General features: G+C 32.0%; 2 protein-coding genes across 4 annotated transcripts in view; both read right to left on the bottom strand.

Moving 5' to 3' along the window:
• The window catches only part of LOC126774154 (supervillin-like), a 185,303-nt gene extending 161,556 nt beyond the window's left edge, over positions 1 to 23,747 (bottom strand). For 2 of the 3 annotated variants that reach the window (XM_050495510.1, XM_050495508.1), the window contains exon 1: positions 23,512 to 23,747. The gene's annotated coding sequence lies outside the window, so the exon portion shown is untranslated. Of the gene's footprint in view, positions 1 to 15,872; positions 16,029 to 23,511 lie in introns of those variants that run through there. The other variant, XM_050495509.1, reaches the window with a different exon arrangement.
• A 987-nt stretch (positions 23,748 to 24,734) lies between these two features.
• LOC126774157 (putative leucine-rich repeat-containing protein DDB_G0290503) overlaps positions 24,735 to 24,980 on the bottom strand; it is a 121,171-nt gene continuing 120,925 nt past the window's right edge. Inside the window, exon 3 of the mRNA XM_050495519.1 lies at positions 24,735 to 24,971. Within this exon, the coding sequence (XP_050351476.1) occupies positions 24,949 to 24,971 (23 nt within the window). The 3' untranslated portion in view covers positions 24,735 to 24,948. The remainder of the gene's footprint in view (positions 24,972 to 24,980) is intronic.

A 24,980-nucleotide genomic window follows, 5' to 3' on the forward strand; every position in this document is an offset into this window, starting at 1 on the left:
CAAACCACATATCCATTATACCCAAGTGGACCGCACGTGTGAAATAAGATCTGGTGTGACATCATTCTCGCGTGCAATACGAGAGAGGGCGGTTAGCAAAATCAGAGTATAAAACAATGCTGTTTAACTTATCACGAAGCTTAGATTGCGTTTCAAGGCACATCGGTCTTTGTTCCATTGTTACGCTTCTCCCGTAAAGTATGGGTAATAGGAGTGATTGTGTTACGCACTAAATTAACCGTCACACTTAAGAAATGGCTTGTTTTTTGTTAAGTATTAATCATCTTTCATTATGCTTTTGTTACGTTATTAATTATTATGAATCGTCTGTTAGTCATTCTATAATTAATACAATAATTGTTTAAACTGCGCTAGGAAAAATAACCGACATATTAACCATGGCATAAATCGAATCCTGAATATAGGTAATTATTTTGGAAAAAATCGAACCTTTTTTTTATAAATTCCGAACATTTTTGAATACCAAGCCAACAAAATAATTTTATTTTGTCTTCAATTTAATACCTCTCAGATCTTTTAATGAACATTTATTTACAGCATTATATTTGCTAAGGTAGTTATCAAAATTCAAGTATTTTATTAGTAGTCATTAAATCTTATAGATAATCTTTTCCGGCCATATCATCATAAATAATAATTCACTGTGTTTAATTGAATATGAAAAAAACGTGGAGATCACTTCATTTTCAAATTGTATTGTTACATCCATGCTGATATGTAAAGCAGATGATACGTGAAGGGCCGTCTGGGTGGTTTCAACCCACTGATCAGTTATTTAACCGCTTTTGTATTCATAGTGTATTTCGTCATTTTTGCTATTGTAGTCTGCGAATTGTGCATTTGTTACATATATGTCAATTTCTATCTAGTTTATTTTGTTTTGTCAAGGAGTGTAACTTCAATTCAATTGAAATGAACTGTTCTGTAAGAATAAAGCTCAAAATACAGTTTGTTGACGCGACTTTTACAATTGTTACGGGACTGATATTACAGTAGTTCGGTTCTGTAGTCTACGTACTTAAATGATTACTATAAGTAATTTAAAGTTTTATAATAATACTACAATACAATAAAAAAGTGTTTAAAGTAATTAAAGTATATAATTTTCATAAACCATAATCTCAATAGTTTCTGAGATAAATAAGAAATGAAGATTCAGGATGCGACGAGGCCGATGCAGCGCGTGAGTCATAGTACGCGAAATCGTTTAAAAACAGGTTTAAAAAAAATATTATTTTATATTCCATGTCTTAAATAATTTATAAATAGTATGAAATAAATATCTTTTATATCTGTTTTTTTTCAATCCACCAAAATATCCAAATTATTCACACTTTTTTATGAATTACATTCATCCAAGCTAACAATAAAATCGACCTGCTCTAAAATAATAATTTCGCATAATTGTTTAAAAGAACGGTTAATCATTAAAGTACGAAATTGTGTTGAGAGTTTTCTACATAGCTGTGTTCCGTTATAAAGGGTATGTAGGGCAGTGTTATGTCGCATACACAGGGACATATCATCAATGATATAGGATATCATTTTAGATTAAGGAGTGGTTTTATTTCTTACAATACCAATGTGTAAGCAAAGTGAGGTGGTCAATATGATTGACTTCATAAAAAGCTATTTTATTTATAGTATAGATAAGCGGATGAGCATATGGGCCACCTGATGTTAAGTGGTCACCAACAACAAACCGGAACAAAACAATACCAAGTACTGCTATTTTGCGATAGAATATCTGATGAGTGGGTGCTACCTACCTAGACGAGCTTGGACAAACCCCTACCACCAGTAGGCATAATAATTGTAACGTAGAAAATTAATAGATCACATGCCTAAAGCAACGAAGCCGCGTACGTATTAGTTTAAAAGTACATATAATAATTATATTATATGAAAGGTGGGTAACGCTAATGCATTCTCTACCAACATAATCTTATTTAATTGTAAAAACATTCTTTAATTCTTTTAAGATTTTTATAGCAAAGCAACTATAGAGAAGACTAACCCCCCATCGTTCGACGTAAATTTAATTCATTTTTTTATACCCTTGGTCATATGTAACTATAATTGAGTTCTATACAAAGTTTTATTCGAATCCTAAATATCTAGTAATAAACAAACAAACATTCACAGCTATAATTTATCAACTCGTCTGAAAAAAAGATCAACACGTTTTATTTGTTTATTTTTTTAAAAACATGTATCTACGTGCGAACTAACGTGGTTAGGATAAAAAAAAAACAAACCGATCGATTTCGTTTTAATGGCATAATTCGTAAATATATTTATTAATATAAAATAAATTATATTAATTTACTATTATTATTAATAGTAAATTTATTATTAATATTAATAGTAAATTTAAATATAAAAATATTGTTAATATTAATAGTAAATTTAAATTTAAAAATATAGTATACTTCTTACGTATATATCTTTGATACGAGAAAAAAAGTTATCGTATATAATTGCATATTTTATAATGAATTCGAGACATCATTAGCTTTAGCTAACAAAGCGAGAACAAAGTCTTCGGTCACTATCGCAACAGTAAATTGTCCTTTCACAAACCAAACATTTTACTTTAGTTAGATATTATAAAACTGCTATAATTTTTTAACGCGCACTAACCGAATGTTTGGTAAAAATAATTTATCAAACCAAATGAAACCCACGGAAGTATCAAAAAATGAAAGTATAATTCAACTTATTAACAATACTCTTATTTTATAAATAGTAATAAATAATTATACAGGACAACGTTATAAGTCCCTTTATGTAATGAGCAGAACATCGATACCGTTACTATTAAACTTTTACGTAGCGAGATTTGATCACTTTTCAGTTCCTTCTGAAAATCTATTATTATCATTAATTTTATGAACTAATCGCGATTAACCAATAAAATTAAATATCCGTAACAGCCTGTGAATGTCCCACTGCTGGGCTAAAGGCCTCCTCTCCTCTTTTTGAGGAGAAGGTTTGGAGCTTATTCCACCACGCTGCTCCAATGCGGGTTGGTAGAATTCACATGTGGCAGAATTTCAGTGAAATTAGACACATGCAGGTTTCCTCACGATGTTTTCCTTCACCGTAAAGCACGAGATGAATTATAATCACAAATTAAGCACATGAAAATTCAGTGGTGCTTGCCCGGGTTTGAACCCACGATCATCGGTTAAGATTCACGCGTTCTTACCACTGGGCCATCTCTCATCATTTATGAACTAATCGCGATTAACCAATAAAATTAAATATACCAAAATTATTTACTTAAAACGCCCTATGATAAGTAAGAGTGTTGTCTGTATTTGCTTTCGTTAAGATATTCCCATACTCACATTATATAAAACACAAACACTAATGTAAAAAACACACGTATATGTATATTATTTAGGTACAATTCAAAATATTAGCCTATCAGTTCAAGATGGGTTAATGGACAAACGTGAATAAACGCATTAAAAGCGAACTCATTTATCTCGACACATAAATCTGCAAATGCGTACATCGTGTGATAAATGCATCGTCCAGATAATATTAATCGTTACGAGCGTGCTGTATTAAGCAGATAACCTCACAACATAGATCAATAAAGTAATCACTCTTAAACAATACACTGAGACCAGACACGTTTTGCGAGCCTTTTGTTTGCAGCATCAATCACACATGGGTGATAATTATGTTATGTTATATTTAATTTTTTTTTTAAAAGCAACATCATAAATTTAACAATAGGATACATAATTAAAAAAAAATTAATAAATAATGGAATATGCAATTCCGTTTTTAAAATATGCACACAACAGAAAGGTAAACAATTAATTCTAAAAATTTTACATTACCCTGACTGCATTTTTTTTCATATTCCCACTATGCAGATAGTTAGGTAAGCTAGCTAATGAAATTATTCAATAGTGAAAAAACAGATATTGAAACATTACGAACGTTACATCGACAATTTGGTTAGTTAATGTACGAGTACAACGAGCAAGAACAATTCCTACTTCTTTAAATAGTTTTTATTATTGGTCAATATTAGCTACGATTCAAATAAACCTAAATCAAATAAAAATAAATAAGGATATATATTTAATTGCTCTACATATTGAAGTGACGGGCAATAATTAAAAATTGAATTTTAGTAGGGGACGATTTAAAATTGTACAGCTACGGAAGTAATGCTAGAAAACGAATCGTAGTTTTATTTTTTAAAAACTTTCCATATTTAAATAATAGCAAGCAAATAAGAGCCGAGTTATCTTAATGTATCTCTAGAAGTGATCATCTGAACAATTCCACAGTTTTTATTATAACGTGCTCATCTCTCACACTCTGATTCACACGTCAGAGACGCAATGATTATGTCTGCGCACATCGATGACTTACGTTGTTTTTACACACCCAAGCCGGGTTACGCATTAACTTAACGAATATATACTACGACATTACATGTAAGGTTTTTTTTTAAGATCGAGAAGGAATATATTTGATCACGGCTTAATGCCAACGGTGAAAACAATATGAGTAGTAAGTAACAGCCTGTAAGTCTCCCAGCGCTGGGCCAAAGCCTCCTTTTGAGGTAAAAGGTTAGAGTTTATTCCATTACGCTGCTCTAACGCTTTTACTCACGCAGGTTTCCACACAATGTTTTTCCTCCTCCAAGCACGAGATGATATTATAATCACTAATCTAGCACATGGAACTTCATTTGTTCTTGCCCGGGTTTGAACATGTAATCCTGTTAAGATTCAGCTGTTCTAACCATTGAGCCATCTCGAGTCTCAGAAAATTAAATTCATCGTTTATTGAATTTTATTACTTTAGTGAAGTTATTTAACTGTATCATGCTGTATCATTAACATTTCCAATAATACAAACAAAGCGATTTTATTATTAAACAATGACGGCTGTTAGTATGTTTGTCACATCGTCACGGCCAATGGGGTTGATAGGTATAAATGAGGCGAAGAGGTCAATTATGTAATTGAATAACATTTTAACATCATCAACTCATATCCAGCATATAAACATATATAAAGCTGTTTAAAAATTAAAAATAAAAATTAGAAAATTATAAATACTTTTTTGGAAAGCACTACTCGTACATGATAGCAAATACCATTCCTATGAATTTAACTATGCATAATTAGTTGTTTAAGCATAAGTGAACAACGGGTCCGCACGATGACTAGCACTTAACACGAATAGACTTTTGCAAGATTAATAGCGCAGAAAATAAAAGTCGTCGAGATTAAACATAATGACACCGTAAGTTATTAAAGGAAGAATCAATAATCTGAGGGTAAATTGTTATTGAAATGGTCTTGATTCTATATATATATCCGAACATATCACATGTAACATTTTTTAATTAATTTTAAATCTTATACAATCTACATTTCGAACCGGTTTTAACTTTTCTTGTGAAGTAAGAATTCTTATCCAAGTAGAATCTTATATATATATATATATATATATATATATATATAATGATAGAACACTGGCACGCACCAATTATTTTTCATGTGCTTAATTTGTCTTTATCAAAATTCATCTATGATCAGCTGTTAAGGAAAATATTGTGAGGAAACTTGCATGTGTCGAATGAACATATGTAACGTGTGTTAACAAGTCCGCATTGTAGCATCGTGGTGGAATATGCCCCAAACCTCCTGCGGGAGGGTTTTGTTAAGCATTGGGACATTCACAGGCTTTACCTTTATATATTTTATATTTGTAAAATACAGAAGGTAGGATTCCATATTCTAATATTCGGTACTGAATGTACTTGAGCATGACATTTAAAGTCATCTAAACGTGAAATACATACGTGTATTTATAGCGAAGGTTTCAGGTTATAAATCATCGCGTTTCGACGTAACGAGCAATATTTTATCATATTTGAGATATCTCCAATGTATATCCCTTAGTCACCGAGCTCGGCAGCTTCAACATCAATTTCAATATTTGAGGATAAATTTTAAAACGAGACCAGTCATGATTAGTTATGATAGCTATGTTATCGTTCTCACGAATAAAAACTAGAACGGATTCTGATACCCCACTAAACGACCTTATCTGTTTCAATGTCTTTGAAGTATGGCACCAATGTTTCAGACTTCACAGATAAATTCGTATAAATTTAATATATTAGGTACTAGTGGGTTTGTACAGCTCTTGATAGACTTTACCAATTTTTATAAAATTAAAATTATTATATATGAGTAAAAAAATGTAAATTGTAGACTTAAAATTTTATTACTAATTTTGTATATATACAGTAACAGTACAGTGACAGCCTGTGAATGTCCCACTGCTGAGCTCAGGCCTCCTCTCCCTTTTTGAGGAGAAGGTTTGGAACTTATTCCACCACGCTGCTCCGATGCGGGTTGGTGGAATACACATGTGGCAGAATTTCAGTGAAATTAGACACATGCAGGTTTCCTCACGATGTTATCCTTCACCGTCAAGCACGAGATGATTTATTATTACAAATTATATTAATTATATATAATAAGTTGATAAACTTATCAGACAAGCGAAACTAAATTCAATATACAAATCGACGATATCTGACCTAGTCGATTGGCAGCGCATCGACATTGCCGAAAATTTGAATAAAAATAGACTTCCACTGCCAACTGACATATGACGACAACGGACCTAGCCAACTTACCTTTTTAAATGAGCAAAAAAATATAGGAAGACAAAAAAACATAACATGAATTACATCATCATAGCATTCGATCATGATGCAAAAAACTACATCGCCTTCTATCAGTCTTGGTATTGCCAATGCAGACGATAATAAATCGAAACGATCGTTATATAACACTTATTCGCAGAGTTCAATGCATAAATCATTATTCTCGCCACATCCCGCTCCGGGAGCGAAACAAAAATAAATTCAGATCACACTGAAAACGATCTCTGCACGAGGTCTCGAGTATTCGCGATAAGGGATCGATGACATTTTCATATAAAAGGAGTCCCGTCTCCAGAGTGTCTCTTGAGAACATTAACGATAAACACATACGACATAAATGTAAAGAAAACAACGAGATCATTAAAGCTATACACATGGGACGCCTCGCTGGTCTGGGTCAGTAAAAAATGTTATAGACTTTTTCTTTAGATAAATTCTCAGTAGCAGCTCAGAGTTTGCGAGTGGGTAGTTTTTAAACGTCTAAGCGAAAGCGGAAAGCACGTTAGGTCGTTAGTGCTGCAATTGAATTCTTTTCGGTAGTATCGAATTCGGAATACGCTTTTATTTGGGCTAATTTGTCCTGCGACCTAGTCTCCCTGAAAAATGGCCGCCACGATCCAAATAGGTCAGGAAGACATCACACATGGGATATTCTTGTAGTACAGAATCAATATCATAGTATAATTATCCATTTTATCACACGTGATAGAGCTAAATTAATTAAACTTTACTGGTAATAAGAAATATACGAAGCAACTTCATGGTTATGCAAAGCAAACAAGCTATGATCAATTTTACACATGACATTGATAAATCGAATGCAAAACCAATGCTGTATGAGGTTAATTAGAGTCTATCAATAGCAATAGCGGTGTAGTTATTGAGACAATATTATGCGATAGACAGATATGACCGCATATCGGTATACAACGATCTTTATTAAAACGCTGCAATTAAAACATCTGATTACACAACAATTAAATAATGCTTTCAAACCAAGCTTTATAAAAGATAAATCATATATTAGTCAATAGAATGTTTTTTTTTTTATATTCCTGTAATTTTACAATTAGGTACGTGTGGGTCAAATATTGCAATTTATATTTAAGTTAAAAAAAAACCGGTACAAAAGGTTATTTATACAATAAAATTTATATAATAAATAAAAATCAAATTAAACATTTTATTCGGCGGCAATGTTAAAGATATTACGATATATTACCATATAACGTAATATTAGGTTTAATTTTTATTTTTTTATAAATATTACACCTATAATTTCCATAAATAAATTAAGGATAAGCGTATACATGTTTTCATTTCAGTCGAGTGTTTGGCGCTGTAAATATATTAATTCCTGGAAGTTTATCTTTGAATGTGAGCTTAACTTCAGTGTGACATATGATATGAATACGATAATACTATATGCAAATATTAACACAGCTCATAAACACATATGCGACGAACAGTCGACTCTACGTTTGGATGACTTTCCTTACTACATAAACTCGTTTTACGAAAGACTCCCTCGATACTTTCTTTGTTCATTTACGTAAGTCGATATTAATCATTTTATTATTAAAATTTCATCACGTAATTTTTTTTTAAATAATATGTGAAGACTTTTGTTTTTTTTTAATGATTGGTTATAGCGTACAATTACAGTTTGTTTTGTGTCCTAAAATGTTTTGTGGACCAGACACATCAAATCGCAAATCAACTATTTCCTGGTGGCAATTGCCTTTTGGATAGTTACGATCCACTTATGAGTATTTTATCCGCTATATATAAATATAGCTATAGTATTATTATGTTAGGATTTGAAAGATTAGCAAGTCAGTTTACTGTATGTACAAGGGACATGATATCTTATTATTTCCTTCCATCATTTGCGACATATGTTTGGAAAATATGTACTTTGATAACTTGTAGGGAAATACTGATTATTTCGAGTTTCCGAAGGTTCAGATTTCGAGTAATTGCGACTTGAAGGGATGAGAAAAGGGTTTCTTTCGAATTGTTGAGAGTTTTCGATTTATCGACGTTCGACTTACCGAGATTCTACAGTATAAGGAACAGCTAATGTTTCTAGAGTGCCAGTATGAGCTGTGATGACTACTTACTAACAGGTGGCCTATTTGCTTTATCTGCCTTCAAATTACAAATAACAAAATTATATTTGACGCTATTAAGGGCTATTCATTCTATTTTATTCATAACTTCAAAAAAGGAATTGCCAATAACATAATCAAACTGTCGCGCCAAAAAACGAGGATATATCTGAAACAATGTAACCGATATAAAAATATTTTAAATGTGCAGTTACTTAACATTCTGTAAATCATTCACGTCCTACAAGTCATGTGCAATTTATTATCGCAATTTACAAAAGTCGTCGATGATTCAGAGCTACATACTTCTCCGGCTCTTGCTAGGAAGCTATTAAGTTGATTTGAAATGCCCGTCAAACGGTTTAATCACGAGCAAATGAATATATAATATATTCATTTAAACAAATCAATTTCTCTATGTCTTAGTTTATTTAATGGTTCGTCAATTTATATGACTGTAATAATAAGGATTGAGGTTGACTTATGATAATATAAATTGCATTGCATAGTTGTTCAGAATAAACTGAAATATACAAATTTATCAGTGTGTTCAATACTATAGAAAAGACTTCAAAGGCTCGGTTGTGACAAAAATTGTATGAAGTTTTTAATATTTTCAAAATAGAAACGTGATTTAAAAATCTTAAATAAAAAGTATTATTTTAATATTATAATAACAATGTCCTCCAGACCGATTTCAGCCACGGTGGTCAATCTCAAGATAGACTAGCCAACTGCGCAGGACACATTATAGTGCACTAATGTGTGCGCAAACACAGGTGCACTCTATTCCCTAACTCTCAAAATCCAATGGAACGGCAATCCGACACGACCGGAAAGAGTTCAGGCGCAGAACCAATGGCTTTACATGCTTTCTGAGGCACGGGAATTTACACAATTCTAACTTCCAAACTCCGGGCTGCTACTAAAAATTTTCGACAAAAAACTCAATAACTTTTTATTGGCCCGACCTGGGATCAGGGTCTGCGGCCTTACATGTAGCCACTAGACCAACGAGGCAGTCGCTATTTTAATATTATAATTAGTATATTAAAAAATAACTTTTCAAATATTATATTTTTATATTATGTAAATATTTACTTATAAGTACATAATACTAAATAGGTCTACAGGAAAAATAAAAGAATTGAGAGGTTATTAATCGTCTAACCTCGGCAATATGACAAGGTAAACCAGTTATTACATAGAGTTTCGCCGTTTTTCCCATGCCATAATGTGACGACTGACAAATGAATATACCAAACATCATCACATAACATAACATAACATCCCTGCTAATATTGTAAATGTGAAAGTGAGTTCGTTTATTTTTATATTTGTTACGCTTTCCCGTCATAACTACTCAAACAATCATCATGTACATATACGTGGTCAGGAGAACAGCTACAGTATGTAGCTAACTCCTCCCCCACTCACACGCGGGCAAAGCCTCGGACAAAAACTGGTGATATAACAACTGAATTTCCATTAATATTATAACTGAATTTAATTAGTGCATATATTACGAACTTCACAAGTTTTCTATCGAAATTATTTTTTGAAGTCAAATTAAATTGTTTTAATTGAATGATTTCCTAATAAAAGTTTTGCTTCTGACTTTATTTCTTACTCTTGTATATGGGCGGTTGGCTGCCTCTTTGGTCTAGTGGCTTGATATAAGGCCGCAGACTCGGAGGTCCTGGGTTCAAATCCCAGGTCGGACCGGTAAAAAGTTATCGGGTTTTTCTGTCAGAAAATTCTCAGTAGCAGCCCGGGGTGCACTATAAATTGCCCTGCGCAGCTAATCTCTCTTGAGATTGGCCGCCGTGTCCGAAATCGGTCTCGAATACATTATTATATAGGCGGTGGTGACTACTTACCGTCAGTTGGCCTATCTGTCCATCACCTATAATATAAAAAAGGAATAACTAAGTGTAAAATTCTATTGCAAATAACAGAATATCGTTATCAGAACAATAATTGTTGTAAAAAAATATTATATTTGTATATTATCAGTATGCGGTGTCGCTATGTCAACAAGCGAACAAGATTGTTCATAAAAAAAATTCGGCTCGCAAAAAAAAAAAATTGGACCAATCACCATCCGCATTTGGATGTATCTGTAGACTTGAAGTAGGTCAGGTTTGAATAACTGTACATTATTCTTTTACAATAATATTAATTAGTGTTATTTTTAAAACAAAAAAACTTACGTAAGAGATCTGAGTTTCTGTTACAACGGCTATAGTTTAAATATAGGTTAAATATGGGTTTTTGCGTAATAAGTATTGGACTGTGATTGACTTGGAAACGCAACAGCATTATCTATTTAAATAGCATCGTAACTGGCTTCATGTCTGTGCGCGCATGAGAAACTTCTACATGCTTTCTTAATTATCATTTTTTATTTACATCTACTTGTTAATTTATTATTCGTTGATTTTCACGCTTAAATTTTATATATTAATATATTTTGTATCTTTATATATTTATAGCAGCAAAAATCGATTAACTTGCCCCATGAAGGATTTATTTATGCGGAATCGAAAACGTTCTCTAATCGTAACAAAAACAATAATTTCCAAATTACAATTTGGTCGCATTTTATCAGTAATTGGACACATTACACAAATGCGTATCTTTTTAATTTCATTCTTTATTGTTTTTAAGAGAAGAAATATTATCAGAAATTGCGGACAGCTTCAAAAACGCAAGTTTTGTTACTGCACTGTTTATAGGTACCGTTAACTGCGAGATATGATTTTTATGTTGCATTGTTCTTTGTTTCTTAATATTCAACCACCACGTAAAAGTAAAGGAGTAGCCAGTAAATGTAGATTTGCAAAGGCCTACCTCCATTTGAAAATAACTTTATTCCACTAAGATGGTCCAATATGGGAAACCGTGGGAAAACTTAATTCGAAATATGCAGGTTTATAATGTTTTCCTTCACAACCGAACACCAGGTGAATTATAAGCCTAAATTGAGCTGATTATCACGAAAACTCAATGATTTCTCAGTTTTGTTCGTGTTCCAGCACTATGTCGACTTCTTCTTATATGTACGTACTAATCAAGATTTTGACGAGCCGGTTGGCGTGGTTGGTAGATACTTACTTTTCACGCCGAAAATTGTGGGTTCAATTCCCACCCAGGACAGACATTTGTGTGCATGAACATGTCTGTTTGTCCTGAGTCTGGGTGTAATTATCTACACTGGCCGCCAAAAAAATCGACCCACCCGTATTTTTTTACTTACAAAGTTGTTATCTTAACTATGCGACGACCTAGGTGGATTGTTTTACTTATGGGACATACATTTAACATTTTATTACCCACTTGATATTGATTTGGAGGAGTTGTAAGTGTTATTGAGGATATTTGGAATATTTTTAAAGTATTGATAAGAAAACGTTACTTTGTGCACAAAGTGCATGGTTAGTTTATTTCCAGTTCTTAACGCGGAGTCATCTCGGTTTGATGTTTATTATTGATTAAGTGTATGAAACTTTGTTGAAACAATAATTTTAATAAGTTTAAACATAAAAAAATGGATACTACTGAAGCAGAAGCTGCTCAAGTCGTAGCTCTTATTCATGAGGGGTTAAGTCAGCGAAATGTGGCTAGAACACTAAAATTAAGTCGTTCAGCGGTGCGAAGAGTGTACAAACGCTACTTGGAGACTGGGGAGTATCGCCGGAGACCAGGATCTGGCAGGGGGCGTGTCACGAACCCGACCGATGACCGTTTTATTGGTTTGACGTCTTTAAGAAACCGACATCTTTCGGCTGTTGACGTTCAAGGTAGACTCCGAGAAACTCGTGGGGTGTCTGTGAGTGAAAATACTGTAAGAAGAAGACTTCGAGAGCAAAACTTAACCCCTCACAAGCCAGCAACAGGACCAAAACTCACAGCATCCCATCGACAAGCAAGACTACAATTTGCTAGGCAGCACGTCGATTGGACACTGGACCAATGGGAGACAGTATTGTTCAGTGATGAAAGCCGAATGTCTCTAGTAGGCTCTGATGGACGACGTAACGTCATGCGAAGGCCAGGAGAACGCTACTCTTAGTGTTGCATTCGAGAAACAGTCCGATTTGGTGGAGGCTCTACAATGTTTTGGGGAGGTATTTCTTTGACGGGACGCACAGAGCTGGTTTTTTTCCGTAATCGTGCTGTTAATGCTGAAACTTACATAACGGACATTCTGGAGCCTCATGTGATGCCTTACGCTGGATATATTGGGGATAATTTCCAACTTATGCACGACAACGCACGACCTCACGTCGCTAGAATTGTTAAAGACTATCTCAGGGAAGTCGAAATTCCAGTTATGCAGTGGCCAGCCAATAGTCCGGACTTAAACCCGATAGAGCACCTCTGGGACCAGCTAAAACGTACGGTTCGAACACGAAATCCAATTCCAGAAACCCTGAATCAACTGGAAGCTGCCCTAACTGAAGAATGGCAACGGACCCCACAGGAAGACATTAAAAAGCTAATCAGGTCACTTAATAGGTAAGCAGGCAGTGATTAGGTCAAGAGGAGGAAACACTCCTCCCATTTTACATTAAAGTAAGATTTAGGCACCCAAATTTAAAAACAAACGGCATAATCGTTTTGTACACAAAAAAATAAAATTGCGTAAAATTTTGTGTTTTCGTGTTTTGTCACATATTTACCTAAAAACCTATTTTTTGCGCACTATTTCTGTTTTTGTACAATCCTACAATTGCATTTTTTCATTATCAATCTTAAAAAATATAAATATGTGGTAGTTTAAAACCATACGATAGCTTTTTTACAAAAAATGTAGGTGGGTCGATTTTTTTGGAAGCCAGTGTATATAAGTATGTATTTACACAAGAAAAGTAGTATATGTAGTATATCAGTTGTCTGGTTTCTATAGCACAAGCTCTGCTTAATTTGGTGTCAGATAGCCGTGTGTGAATAATGTCCCAGGATATTAAAAAAATAATAACAATACGTATATACAACGAATATTTCAGGGAATCCTTTTATACCATGATTTTCATTGATAAGATTATCTTATTTCTAAAAATATATATCGATATATTTCCTAAATTATACAAAAAAAAACATATTTACAAAATGATAATTATATGATTGATTATAAGCGATAATCGATTAATCACTTTATTTTCAGAACTATTAAATATATATGAATAAGTATTTAGTGGTACAAAATAGAGATTTCTTTATAATGATATACCTGCATAATGTAGGATAGGTATACCTATACTTGCTCAACCAAGAAAAGTATGCACATCCTTACTGTCGTAATAAGCGCACTGCGTCGTATATCGTGTAAATAAATTCAACGTCTGATCAACTTTATCGACTCGCCTTTATATCTCTTCATAAAAGGATTTTGTACTTTAAGCTACAATGAGCATTTGATCGATTTACTGTATCGAGAAAAGAACAAAAAACTGTACACATTCCTTTATATAAAGAATATTATAATATAAATTTCCATACATTCAAAACACATATCAATGAAGTATGAAATCTTTTGCATTAAATTTTATACATTCTAAAATTAAAAAGAATACAGCTATCATCGTTATTTTAAATACACAGATTTGTTAATCAAATATCACATTTGTAAAGTATTATCGTTTAAAAATAACTTGTAATGCTAATATGAATGTCATAGAATATACTTCTTTTGAGATTTATAACCACAAAGCGAATGATTCAACGATAAATATAGATCAGAACAGAACAACGATTTTACAAGAATGGAAAAACATTTATGTATGTTTTTATATACGGCGTTTTATATTTACATAAAATTATGAATGCGAAAATTAGTTTTATTTTTACGTTTTCACGTCTAACTATTCAAACGATCATCATGTAATTTTGCATACACACACACGAGCGAAGCCTAGGCTAGAAACTAGTCAAAAAATACGATAAAGAAACTTGAGTTAACTCATGTCGATATAAACTTTAGTCACGATCCGGCTTTTTAACGTCGAACTATAGGTGCAGATTCCGAAATAAAAAATGGTATGTTTGGTTAACTTGAAACAAATTCTTGAGACATCTGTCCTTATAAGAAGCTATATAATACAATTCTGCAACTTTTTATTTCATCCTTGTCATGCAATAAACTATTTTGGATGATATTTTATTTTATATCCACATCATTTAAAATTAACGCTAATAATTTCAATAGGCCACACGGTCAAATAGAGAAGGTTTAAATTTAATAATTTATTAATAATTTTTGTTACTATGCACATACCCAACTTGTTTCAGTGTAACTATTTTGATATATATGAAGTTATTTGCTACCTTTGAATTTTTTAATCGAATCCAATCATTATTAATTTCAGTATTTATTATTGTTTTGCATGCAAATCTCATTTTTAGTTGTTTCGGCTCAGCAATGATATCTCAGTCAACATTCAATAAAGGTATAAATTAAAGTGTTTAATTCTGTGATAAAACGACCTTATCAAATGTATGTTCGTCGGCTATTGTGATAAATAGGACATAAGATTAGTAGCTATTTTTAATGACAAAACGATATTAGATAAATATAGCGCATTATTAAACAACTATCAAGTTCATCGACACGAGCTATTTAAGTGCGAGACATGTCCGTTTAAACCATATTTAATATTCATGACCGTTAAGGTCATGTCTAGATTAAAGTAACGGCTCGATACATCATCATTTATGTTAAACATGACTTAAGTTTTTTTTTTTTAATTTCAATAATGAAATATAAAAAAAATCTGTGGAGATTCGGAAGAAAGTTATACAAACAAGGACAAAATATCTTGTTTTATTCAATTAAGTTAGTTGTTCAACTTTCTCTCAATTTAACAGATAGATGTTAAATTTACCGATAATTGAATGCGCGACCAGTAAAATTAACGGCTGCGATTATATCGATAAATTGCGACCATTGCATGTTTCGTAAATGATACCGAAAATAATATATATAAAAAATATATTTTATAGGTGTCATGGATTACCTTATATAGGAGTTATCGGCTTGGGTTGCGAGAATATTCGATTTCCAGGTCGACATTAATTAGCATACACAAAACACACCACTTTCCTTGTTTGGGTAGTCGCGAAATGTACCAGGATAACAGAGAGAGACACAAGAGCGCACCTGTTAGCGCGACGATAAGAACGTTACTGGCACGAAGCGACCCATTAGTCGCGCTCAGAACACGTCACGCGGAAGCCGGTTCTGTCCTGGACACCTCTAACTTGGAATAAAATCGAGAAGCAGATGCATTTGTAGATTTCAAAAAAATATTTTTTTTATGCCTTTTAATTTATTTGACTTACTTGTAATTTATACAACGATTATAAATACAATAATAAAACAAATAAATTTTTTTATAGTTACAAACACTAAGCTTCACATATTGGTTTAAATATAATCAAGCTTGCAACAAAGATCTTATGGAAACTAACTTCAGACCAAAGTTAAACATAAATCACTTGAGCAAGAATAAATAATGCGTTGTGGTATATTTTAAATTACTTAACATATTGAACAATGTAAGGCGAACGAATATACGGCGAAAGTTATTTCCGTTATGGTTTTATAAAATTGCATCATGACACCATAGCGGTAAAGTTACATACAGGAAATAAGAAATTTCTAATAAGGAATTAATTTTTGTCATGGTGACCTTATGGCGAGCTAAATGTGGTGAAAGCAAGCTCACTTGGTCAACTCTGTTCGATAAAACATTTAATAGCCGTCGATTATCATATTAAACGGGTTTTCCTTGTTTAATTCTCTCGATACGTCATGTCAAAAGATAACCAATTGATATTCTCGAAGATGCAATTTTCTTTTTTTTTATGTCCGACTTATTAAGGCGTGTGTCCTAATAAGACTTCAAATTCAACAGAACATATTATCCACTCTAGTTGGTGGTAGGGCTTTGTGCATATGGGTACGTCCCACCCACTTTTCACACCGCCAAACAGCAATACTTAGTATGATTGTGTACTGGTTTAAACGGAGAGTAAGCCAGTGTTCCTGAGGTTAGTGGTGCCTTGGCGATATAAGGAACGGTTAATATTTCTTACAGCTCAAATGTCTATGGGTGGTGATGACCACATGCTATCAGGTGGGCCATTTGCTCGTTCTCCTACCAATTTTATATTAAAAAAATCCACTATAGGTTTTTCGACTTTACATGTTTTCCTTTAGGCGAAACAATTTTTAATAAACCGAAATATGACTATAAAATAAGTATTTATATTTGCATAATTTTAATTGTGACACATTCTATAGGATTTAACGATATGTTACAACACTAACAATTAACCACAGCTTCGCTTTTGGTGCTACCATATATATAACGGTTTTTTATTAATTCTATCATAAGACTGATTTAACCGACCATTCATTCGGGAAATGATTTTGTGTAATGGTTGTGATGTGCTTCTTTGATAATGATAAATACTAAATATGCTAAATTTCAAGTTCATGGGCCTTAAGGCTTTGGAGTTTGGATATTTCTACCCCTTTTACCCATTTAGAAGTTGATTGCCGTAAAATCAGATTTCAACAGTTTTAGTGGATGTTTATAATGATTTTTCTTAATATACCGGCGATATTTCAAGAAGTTGATGGTGTGTGGCCTTATTTAATTTCCGAAACTGGTGATTGAGTGGCTACTCAATCACTAGGGTACTAAAAAAACCTGTACTAAACAGTACTACAGGTTATACATATAAACAATTAAGGATAATACGGACATCAGGAATAAGCCTAGAAATATGCAAGTTTTTAACTATATTTTGGCTTAGAGAAAATATTGTCCACTAAAATCCCTAATTTATCTCTATTCACTTTTTAAGTGCAGTCACAAGCAACGTCCTTGCTTTAATTTCTTATCGATTCGAGGAACAGATGATAAGTGATTAAGTGGTATTGTCAATATTGCTCATAGTTTTTGTGGAATAATTTCAAAACATATATATAAAAAAAAATCGTTATATACTTGATGCAAGCCCATCTGGGTAGGTACAACCCACTTATCAGATATTTTGCCAAACAGCAATATTTAGTGCTGTTGTGTTTCGATGAATGATATAACTGTAGGCAAAAGGAATATAACGTCTTAGTTCACAAGTTTAGTGGGCGCATTAGCGATGTATGGAATGTTTAATACTTCTTAAATCGTCAATGTCTACGGGCGATGGTGACCACTTACCATCAAGTAGTCCATTTGCTAGTCCACTTACCTGTTTCATATAAAACTTACACTGCAATTTCCGCTGAATCAGTGTATAATTAACAAATCATTTGAGATAAATTGCGATGATTCCAAATTAAATTTCTTAGTCAAAAAATAAAAAACAAATGTTGCAGGAATACAAATATTTTCAACGAAGGCGCTAATCATATGAAATTGGAAGCCGCGGTTGAAAAATTCTTTCGAGATGGTAAGTAAATGTGTAAGGTGATATCTACAAGCACTCGTCTACAACTCTCCGACTTCCGTCTCCACAGTAGCAATATAAATCGCGGCCTTGTACCCTACTTTCGTACAGCAATTACAGAAACAATACATTACTTTTTCCGAGATATAGTCGCGAGAACATTCAGACATGTATATGAATATAAATATATACACTACTGTTTAATTGGAGATACATACATATTTAATTTATTCAGTTATTCACATAGCACATCCACGAAAACAATATTCTTAATATTTGTTTGTTTTATGTTGTAAATAAACAAATAAGTAAATAGAATTGACATATTTTTACTAATGAAAATGTAAATATGCAGTTCTGAAGCAAATATGAACGTTCTGGTAAAACAAATAAATATGTTTTTAAATAAGATAATTAAAAGAGGTTAATTTAAGTCAACAAATAATAGGACAACATATGTGTATATATATATATATATACAGTACAGTAACAGTAACAGCCTGTTAATATCCCACTGCTGGGCTAAGGCCTCCTCTCCCTTTTGAGGAGAAGGTTTGGAGCTTATTCCACCACGCTGCTCCAATGCGGGTTGGTAGAATACACATGTGGCAGAATTTCAATGAAATTAGACACATGCAGGTTTCCTCACGATGTTTTCCTTCACCGTTAAGCACGAGATGAATTATAAACACAAATTAAGCACATGAAAATTCAGTGGTGCTTGCCCGGGTTTGAACCCACGATCATCGGTTAAGATTCACGCGTTCTTACCACTAGGCCATCTCGGCTTCTTATATATATATATATATATATATATATTTATTTATTTATTTATTTATTCTTATTTTGCTCGATTGCCTGTTGGACCCTGGGCCATATGATAAGCGGTCAACCCACCCAAGGATATTGCCATTTCAAGAGTATCAACTATTCCTTATAAAGTTTCTTGCACCGCAAACCAATCGAAGTGAATTGCTTTGCACATGTGACTTGCATAACACTTGCTCACCTAATCAAACCAAAACTCCGTTTTGGAAACCCTAGCATAGGTATTTACTGGTGGTAGGGCTTTGTGCAAGCTCGTCTGGGTAGGTACCACCCACTCATCAGATATTCTACCGCAAAACAGCAATACTTGATATTGTTGTGTTCCGGTTTGAAGGGTGAGTGAGCCAGTGTAATTACAGGCACAAGGGACATAAAATCTTAGTTCCCAAGGTTGGTGGCGCATTGGCTATAAGCGATGGTTGACATTTCTTACAATGCCAATGTCTAAGGGCGTTTGGTGACCACTTACCATCTCAGGTGGCCCATATGCTCGTCCACCTTCCTATTCTATAAAAAAAAAAAAAAAGGTTAGGGATGGAATACATCGGATGCTTAATATAAAAACGAGCATGGAATGTCCCCGATACATGCCGTGGACGACCATGGCATGGGTTTTTTGGGTATAATGTTCTCCTGAGCGATTTCGGCCATGGCAGCCAATCTTAATAGAGATTAGTCAACTGCGCAGGACATATGATAGTGCACCAATGTGTGCGCAAACACACGTGCACTCTCTATTCGACGGGGAATTTGACGGGAATCCATCACGACCGGAAATTCCACCGTATATAACACATAATCACCAGGTATATTTAAGATTTCCAATGAGTGAAAACAAGTACCCATAGATACTCGATGGGATAACGTTACGTGTTAAATATATATAATTAATTTATAATAATATATATATATTTACGGTCGGTTGTTAAATATTGGAATTCAACAATACTTTTAAAATAATAGTCTTTTGGGGACACGGTAACAGTTTATTACAATAAAATATTCATGGTTGCATTTAAATGCAAATTAGTTTTTGCGTTACTTTTTAATTAGTTATCAAACTATGCTAATATTATTTCTCTTTGAAAATTCACGCTGAAATTAAGATTAGAAGACGTGACAATCGCTATTATATAATTAAATTAATTTCTCTAAAATATCTTTGAAAATGGCGCGCAATGAGCGTAAATCCTAGGATTGGTTTAAATTATGAAAGTTAATCCCGTTGCTACTAACCGTAACTGTACTCGGTAGCTTAATATGTTACAATAAATCATAAATGACAGGCGAAATGATCTATGTTAAAAGCCATTACGCTTACAACGGAATAGAAAACAATATAATTATATAGTACATTCATTCATTATTACGTATACTAACACTTTGAGAGAGTATAATTCTGTAAGAGGTAGGGGGGAACCTTGTGCAAAGTTTATATCCCACTTTTGGCTACGTAATAAACTAAACTTATACTTCGATATTATGATCGTTACAACTCCGATACATTGTACTACCAATTGTCTTCTAAAATTCGTATACAAAGTAGTTTATATATTTTAAAGTTCTAAATATTTATATAACACTTATCAAGATGTTTGTATACAAGCCCAGCTTAAGTTGCATCTAAATAAATATGATGCGTACTCACTTGTAATCATTCGTAAAATTTTGTTTCTTTTAATTACCAAAGTTAGCTTGCTCTATTTCGTCTAGTATTATGGTCTATTTTATTCGAATCCTTGGTTTGCTTTTGCTGGTTGGTAGATGCCCAACAACGAACAATCCCGTGGTTCAAGGTGGTTAGGCGCAAAATCCGGGCTTAAGACGAGTCTCGCACTTTGCCCCGAATTCATCCCAATGTGCGCATATAGCGCACGGGAAGGGCTGCAGATATGTTATGTCAAAACGATATTCGAGTGCAGATGTTATGAAACCCACAAGCTGAAATTGACTGAATTTCTGGAGGGTAAAGAAACTTTTTAAAAGTTTTCTTGTGTATTAAGAAAGAATAGCTTTTCTGTTTGAAATTACAAGACTTACCAAGACATATTTTTTTTATAGTATAAGAAGGCGGACGAGCATATGGGCCACCTGATGATAAGTGGTCACCAACGCCCATAAACATTGGCATTGTAAGAAATGTTAACCATCGCTTACATTGCCAATTCGCCACCAATGTTATGCCCCTTGTGCCTGTAATTACACTGGCTCACTTGTTCTTTAAACCGGAACACAACAATACCAAGTACAGCTATTTTGCGGTAGAATATCTGATGAGTGGGTGGTACCTACCCAGACGAGCTTGCACAAAGCTCTACCACCAGTATATCAATCATGATCCCCTAACATATATTTAAATACCAATTCTTTTATCACCATAAACATAAAGCAATAATGACGTAAGGTGTAGATGAACACCAGTGTTTAGGAAACTGAGACATTTAAGGTAAACATAAATTATTGCCTGGCACAGAATCATAGTTGTATATGGTTTGCTGATTGATATGATTATTGCATCCAATGTTGCCATCAAGTGCATTGTTTTGAATTAGTTTTTGATTATAATAGACAACATGGGCTTTTTAAAATAAACTTTTTACGAGAACAAATCTTGTATTTTTTTAAAAAGGTATATTTGTGATAATTTTATTAATAAAAGTATATTTTGGTAAAAGAAGTTTTTAATAAAGATTTAAACAAACTTGTAAATTATGATTATCTGTACACTTATATGGTTGTTAACCCTAACTGAACTAACATATATTCTAATTTTGTTACTTAAAACTCTCACTTGTAATTTAAAAAAAGAATATATCATGATCAATCATAATTAATTTAAATATTAACGATTATTAATTATATGTATCATCATCTATATTCTCCCATTTATGTACATTTATTTATTACCAATTACCTAACAAATACAAACGACACTATAATTGTTTTAATTTTCTCAAATAATTGATTTATTTGAAACACACAAAGAAATAAAGATAAAACAATATGATTAGTTATTATTGATTAAGTAATTAAGTTACTTTTAAATTTTGACAAAGTTTTGAAAAGAAAATTTTGGCATTGTCTCTGGTATCTTAATGTTTTTATTTAGTTAAACTTAAATGAAGATATGAAAAACAATGTTTGATTCCTTGCACTAAGTGGAGGAGCACCTTATTTGAATATAAAAAAAAAAATATTTGAAGCTCTCATACAATGATTCACTTTTATGTAACATCCATGTATGTTATCCTGATTGTAACAAGTTTGGCCTTAAGGTCCCGGAAGATATTTTATGAATGGGCTAAAAATAGCTTGAGTTTCTTTGCCCAATGAGATGATGGTCCAGATTTATTGCTTCCCACGTGATATGATTAATTTTTATATAGTTCCAAATGTTACTTAAAACCAATTTTTTTAATTAATATTTGCTTTCTTACATATAAAAAACTTACTGTTTAAAAAAAATATTACAAGTTTCATAAATAAAAAAGATTACCTCTATATAAATGATTAATAAAAATTATATATGTTATTATTATTATATCTCATTAGGTGGTCTTAAAGACAATTTACTTCATAGAATAGTTAAACAAAACTATATTATTTAAAAAATATAATTAGTGTGAAATAAAATGTACTTGTATAAATAATAAACATTCATTTGTTTAAATAATAAAAAGTACACTATATTTAAAGTTTGGGCACAAAATGTTTAGTACAAACCTCATTTATGTTAGCTTATTGAAATTGATATAATTTCAACAATAAAATATTATACTCTGTATTGTATACAGAATGTATTATAGCAAACTTTCAAGTTGTAAAATTGTGTAAGTCACGAAGAAAAACTATACTTGTATGAACTTAAAAATAAAATTTACATTTTGTAACACATATTTAGAAATGTTACTAGTTTTGTTTTTTTTTTTTTAATATTATTTTAAATTTATATCTTATAAACATAATGTATTTGTTGCTGAATCATATTTAATAAGATAGATAAATGTTTGAAAAACTCCTAAGATAGGTTGCTTTCAAACTAAGGTATTAAGTTAAGTACCTATACTTCTTTCGTTGTTTCTCGAAACTGTTACAAAAAATGACCCAAAATACGTCAATTTAAATTCTATTAACTTGTTGCATGAGCATGAGCAAAACACAAGTAACAAAAAACGTACAAAGTTAGCATGAAAATATTCGTATGAAGTCATACGATTTAGTAAATACAATACAATAGGTGATAACGTCAATCAACTCGACATCTTACTTATCGGACCAAAAAATACGGTTGTTAAATAAATAAAAGTGTTTATTTAAATATATAAAAGTCTCAAAAATTCACAAATAATAAAAGCATAAAACCGTTACCTTTTAAAAACCACAGCACTGGCAGGTTTCAGGAACAAAGTAGGTTGATGTTATGAACTCTACAGTAAAAATACACGTGCAATCTCACATAACAACGTCTGTATAACTCGAAATACTACAAATATACAACAGTTACTTTCGATAATTAACAACCAATGATAAATGTGTCGTTAATTTAAAAAATTAATAAAACCGTAAGCTAAAATATTTCACAGCATGTTACGCGACGCAACCATCATCAGTTTTTCTTGTATTGGTATTGCACATTGTTAGACAGATGTCAAGTTCAGTACAATGTTACCAGTTGTTTGTGTTTTTATTGAAAATAACTAAACTATGATGTCAAAATGATTATGAATAACTTTATCAATTATTTCTTTTACCCACTCTCAATAATTTTTAATTTAAGATCTTTTTTTTGAAATAATAAATAAAATATACAGATACGGCGCTACTAACACCATCTGTTTGAAATGGTAGGTACTACATTCTTTAGGCTTAAGGCAGAACAGCTATCTCCTTACTTCGTAAATTAAAATAAAGGTGTCTCTATAAATAATAACACTAAGTTTTGTAAAAACACTGCTAAATTTGTAATTACTAATACATTACGTAAAAAAAATATTATTTAAACATGGCTTACTGATACAATTTATTATTACAGCTACCGTCTACACCTACATACACTTCATAGTAATATTATAAAACTTATGATTAGTATTTATGAATATTATATATCGTTGTGTATACGTCATAATTTTTATTTACTGAATTAAAATTAAAAATATCTTATGTTAGGATGTACATATTTTGATTGTTTAAAAAGAAATAGAATAAACCTATACTAAAATTCTGTAATTTTATTCTTTATTATTACGATTTTATCTTTTCACGACACGAAGTTTCATTATAGATACAGCATTTGTATGTATTATTTATGTGGTATGTATTATATGTATTTATATATCATGTAAAGACACTATTATTTTTTAATTTCTACTATTTTTGTAGTAAATCAAATATACAAAATTAGCTAGAAGTACATAGAAAAGTAAATACTTAATCATCTGTTCTGATGATATCTTATGTAACTATACCAATTATATTGAAAGTTTATAAATAACAAATAGTAATATTTTGACATCACCCTCATCTTATTTTCTTCTCATCTTATATTTATGTCTATTTTTATTTATTTTGAATATGGAAAAGAAAACAACATATTAACTGAAACATTTTATTTGGATCATAAATTTTTTCATATAAATAACGCTCTTTTAAATCGTAACTGGAAGCCTCTACATAAAAGTAAGTAGGATTTACACATACAACAATAGAATAAAGTATAATAGTGGGTAATAATTATACATAAATTAATTACAATAGCTTAAAAAAAATAATATCGGAGTAAACTCTTAAAATTGGCCGGCAGAGCACTTATCGTGGCAATTGATTTTCACCTAGAAAAA

This window comes from Nymphalis io, chromosome 16 (genome assembly GCF_905147045.1).
Source record: "Nymphalis io chromosome 16, ilAglIoxx1.1, whole genome shotgun sequence".
Classification (NCBI taxonomy): Eukaryota; Metazoa; Arthropoda; class Insecta; order Lepidoptera; family Nymphalidae; genus Nymphalis; species Nymphalis io.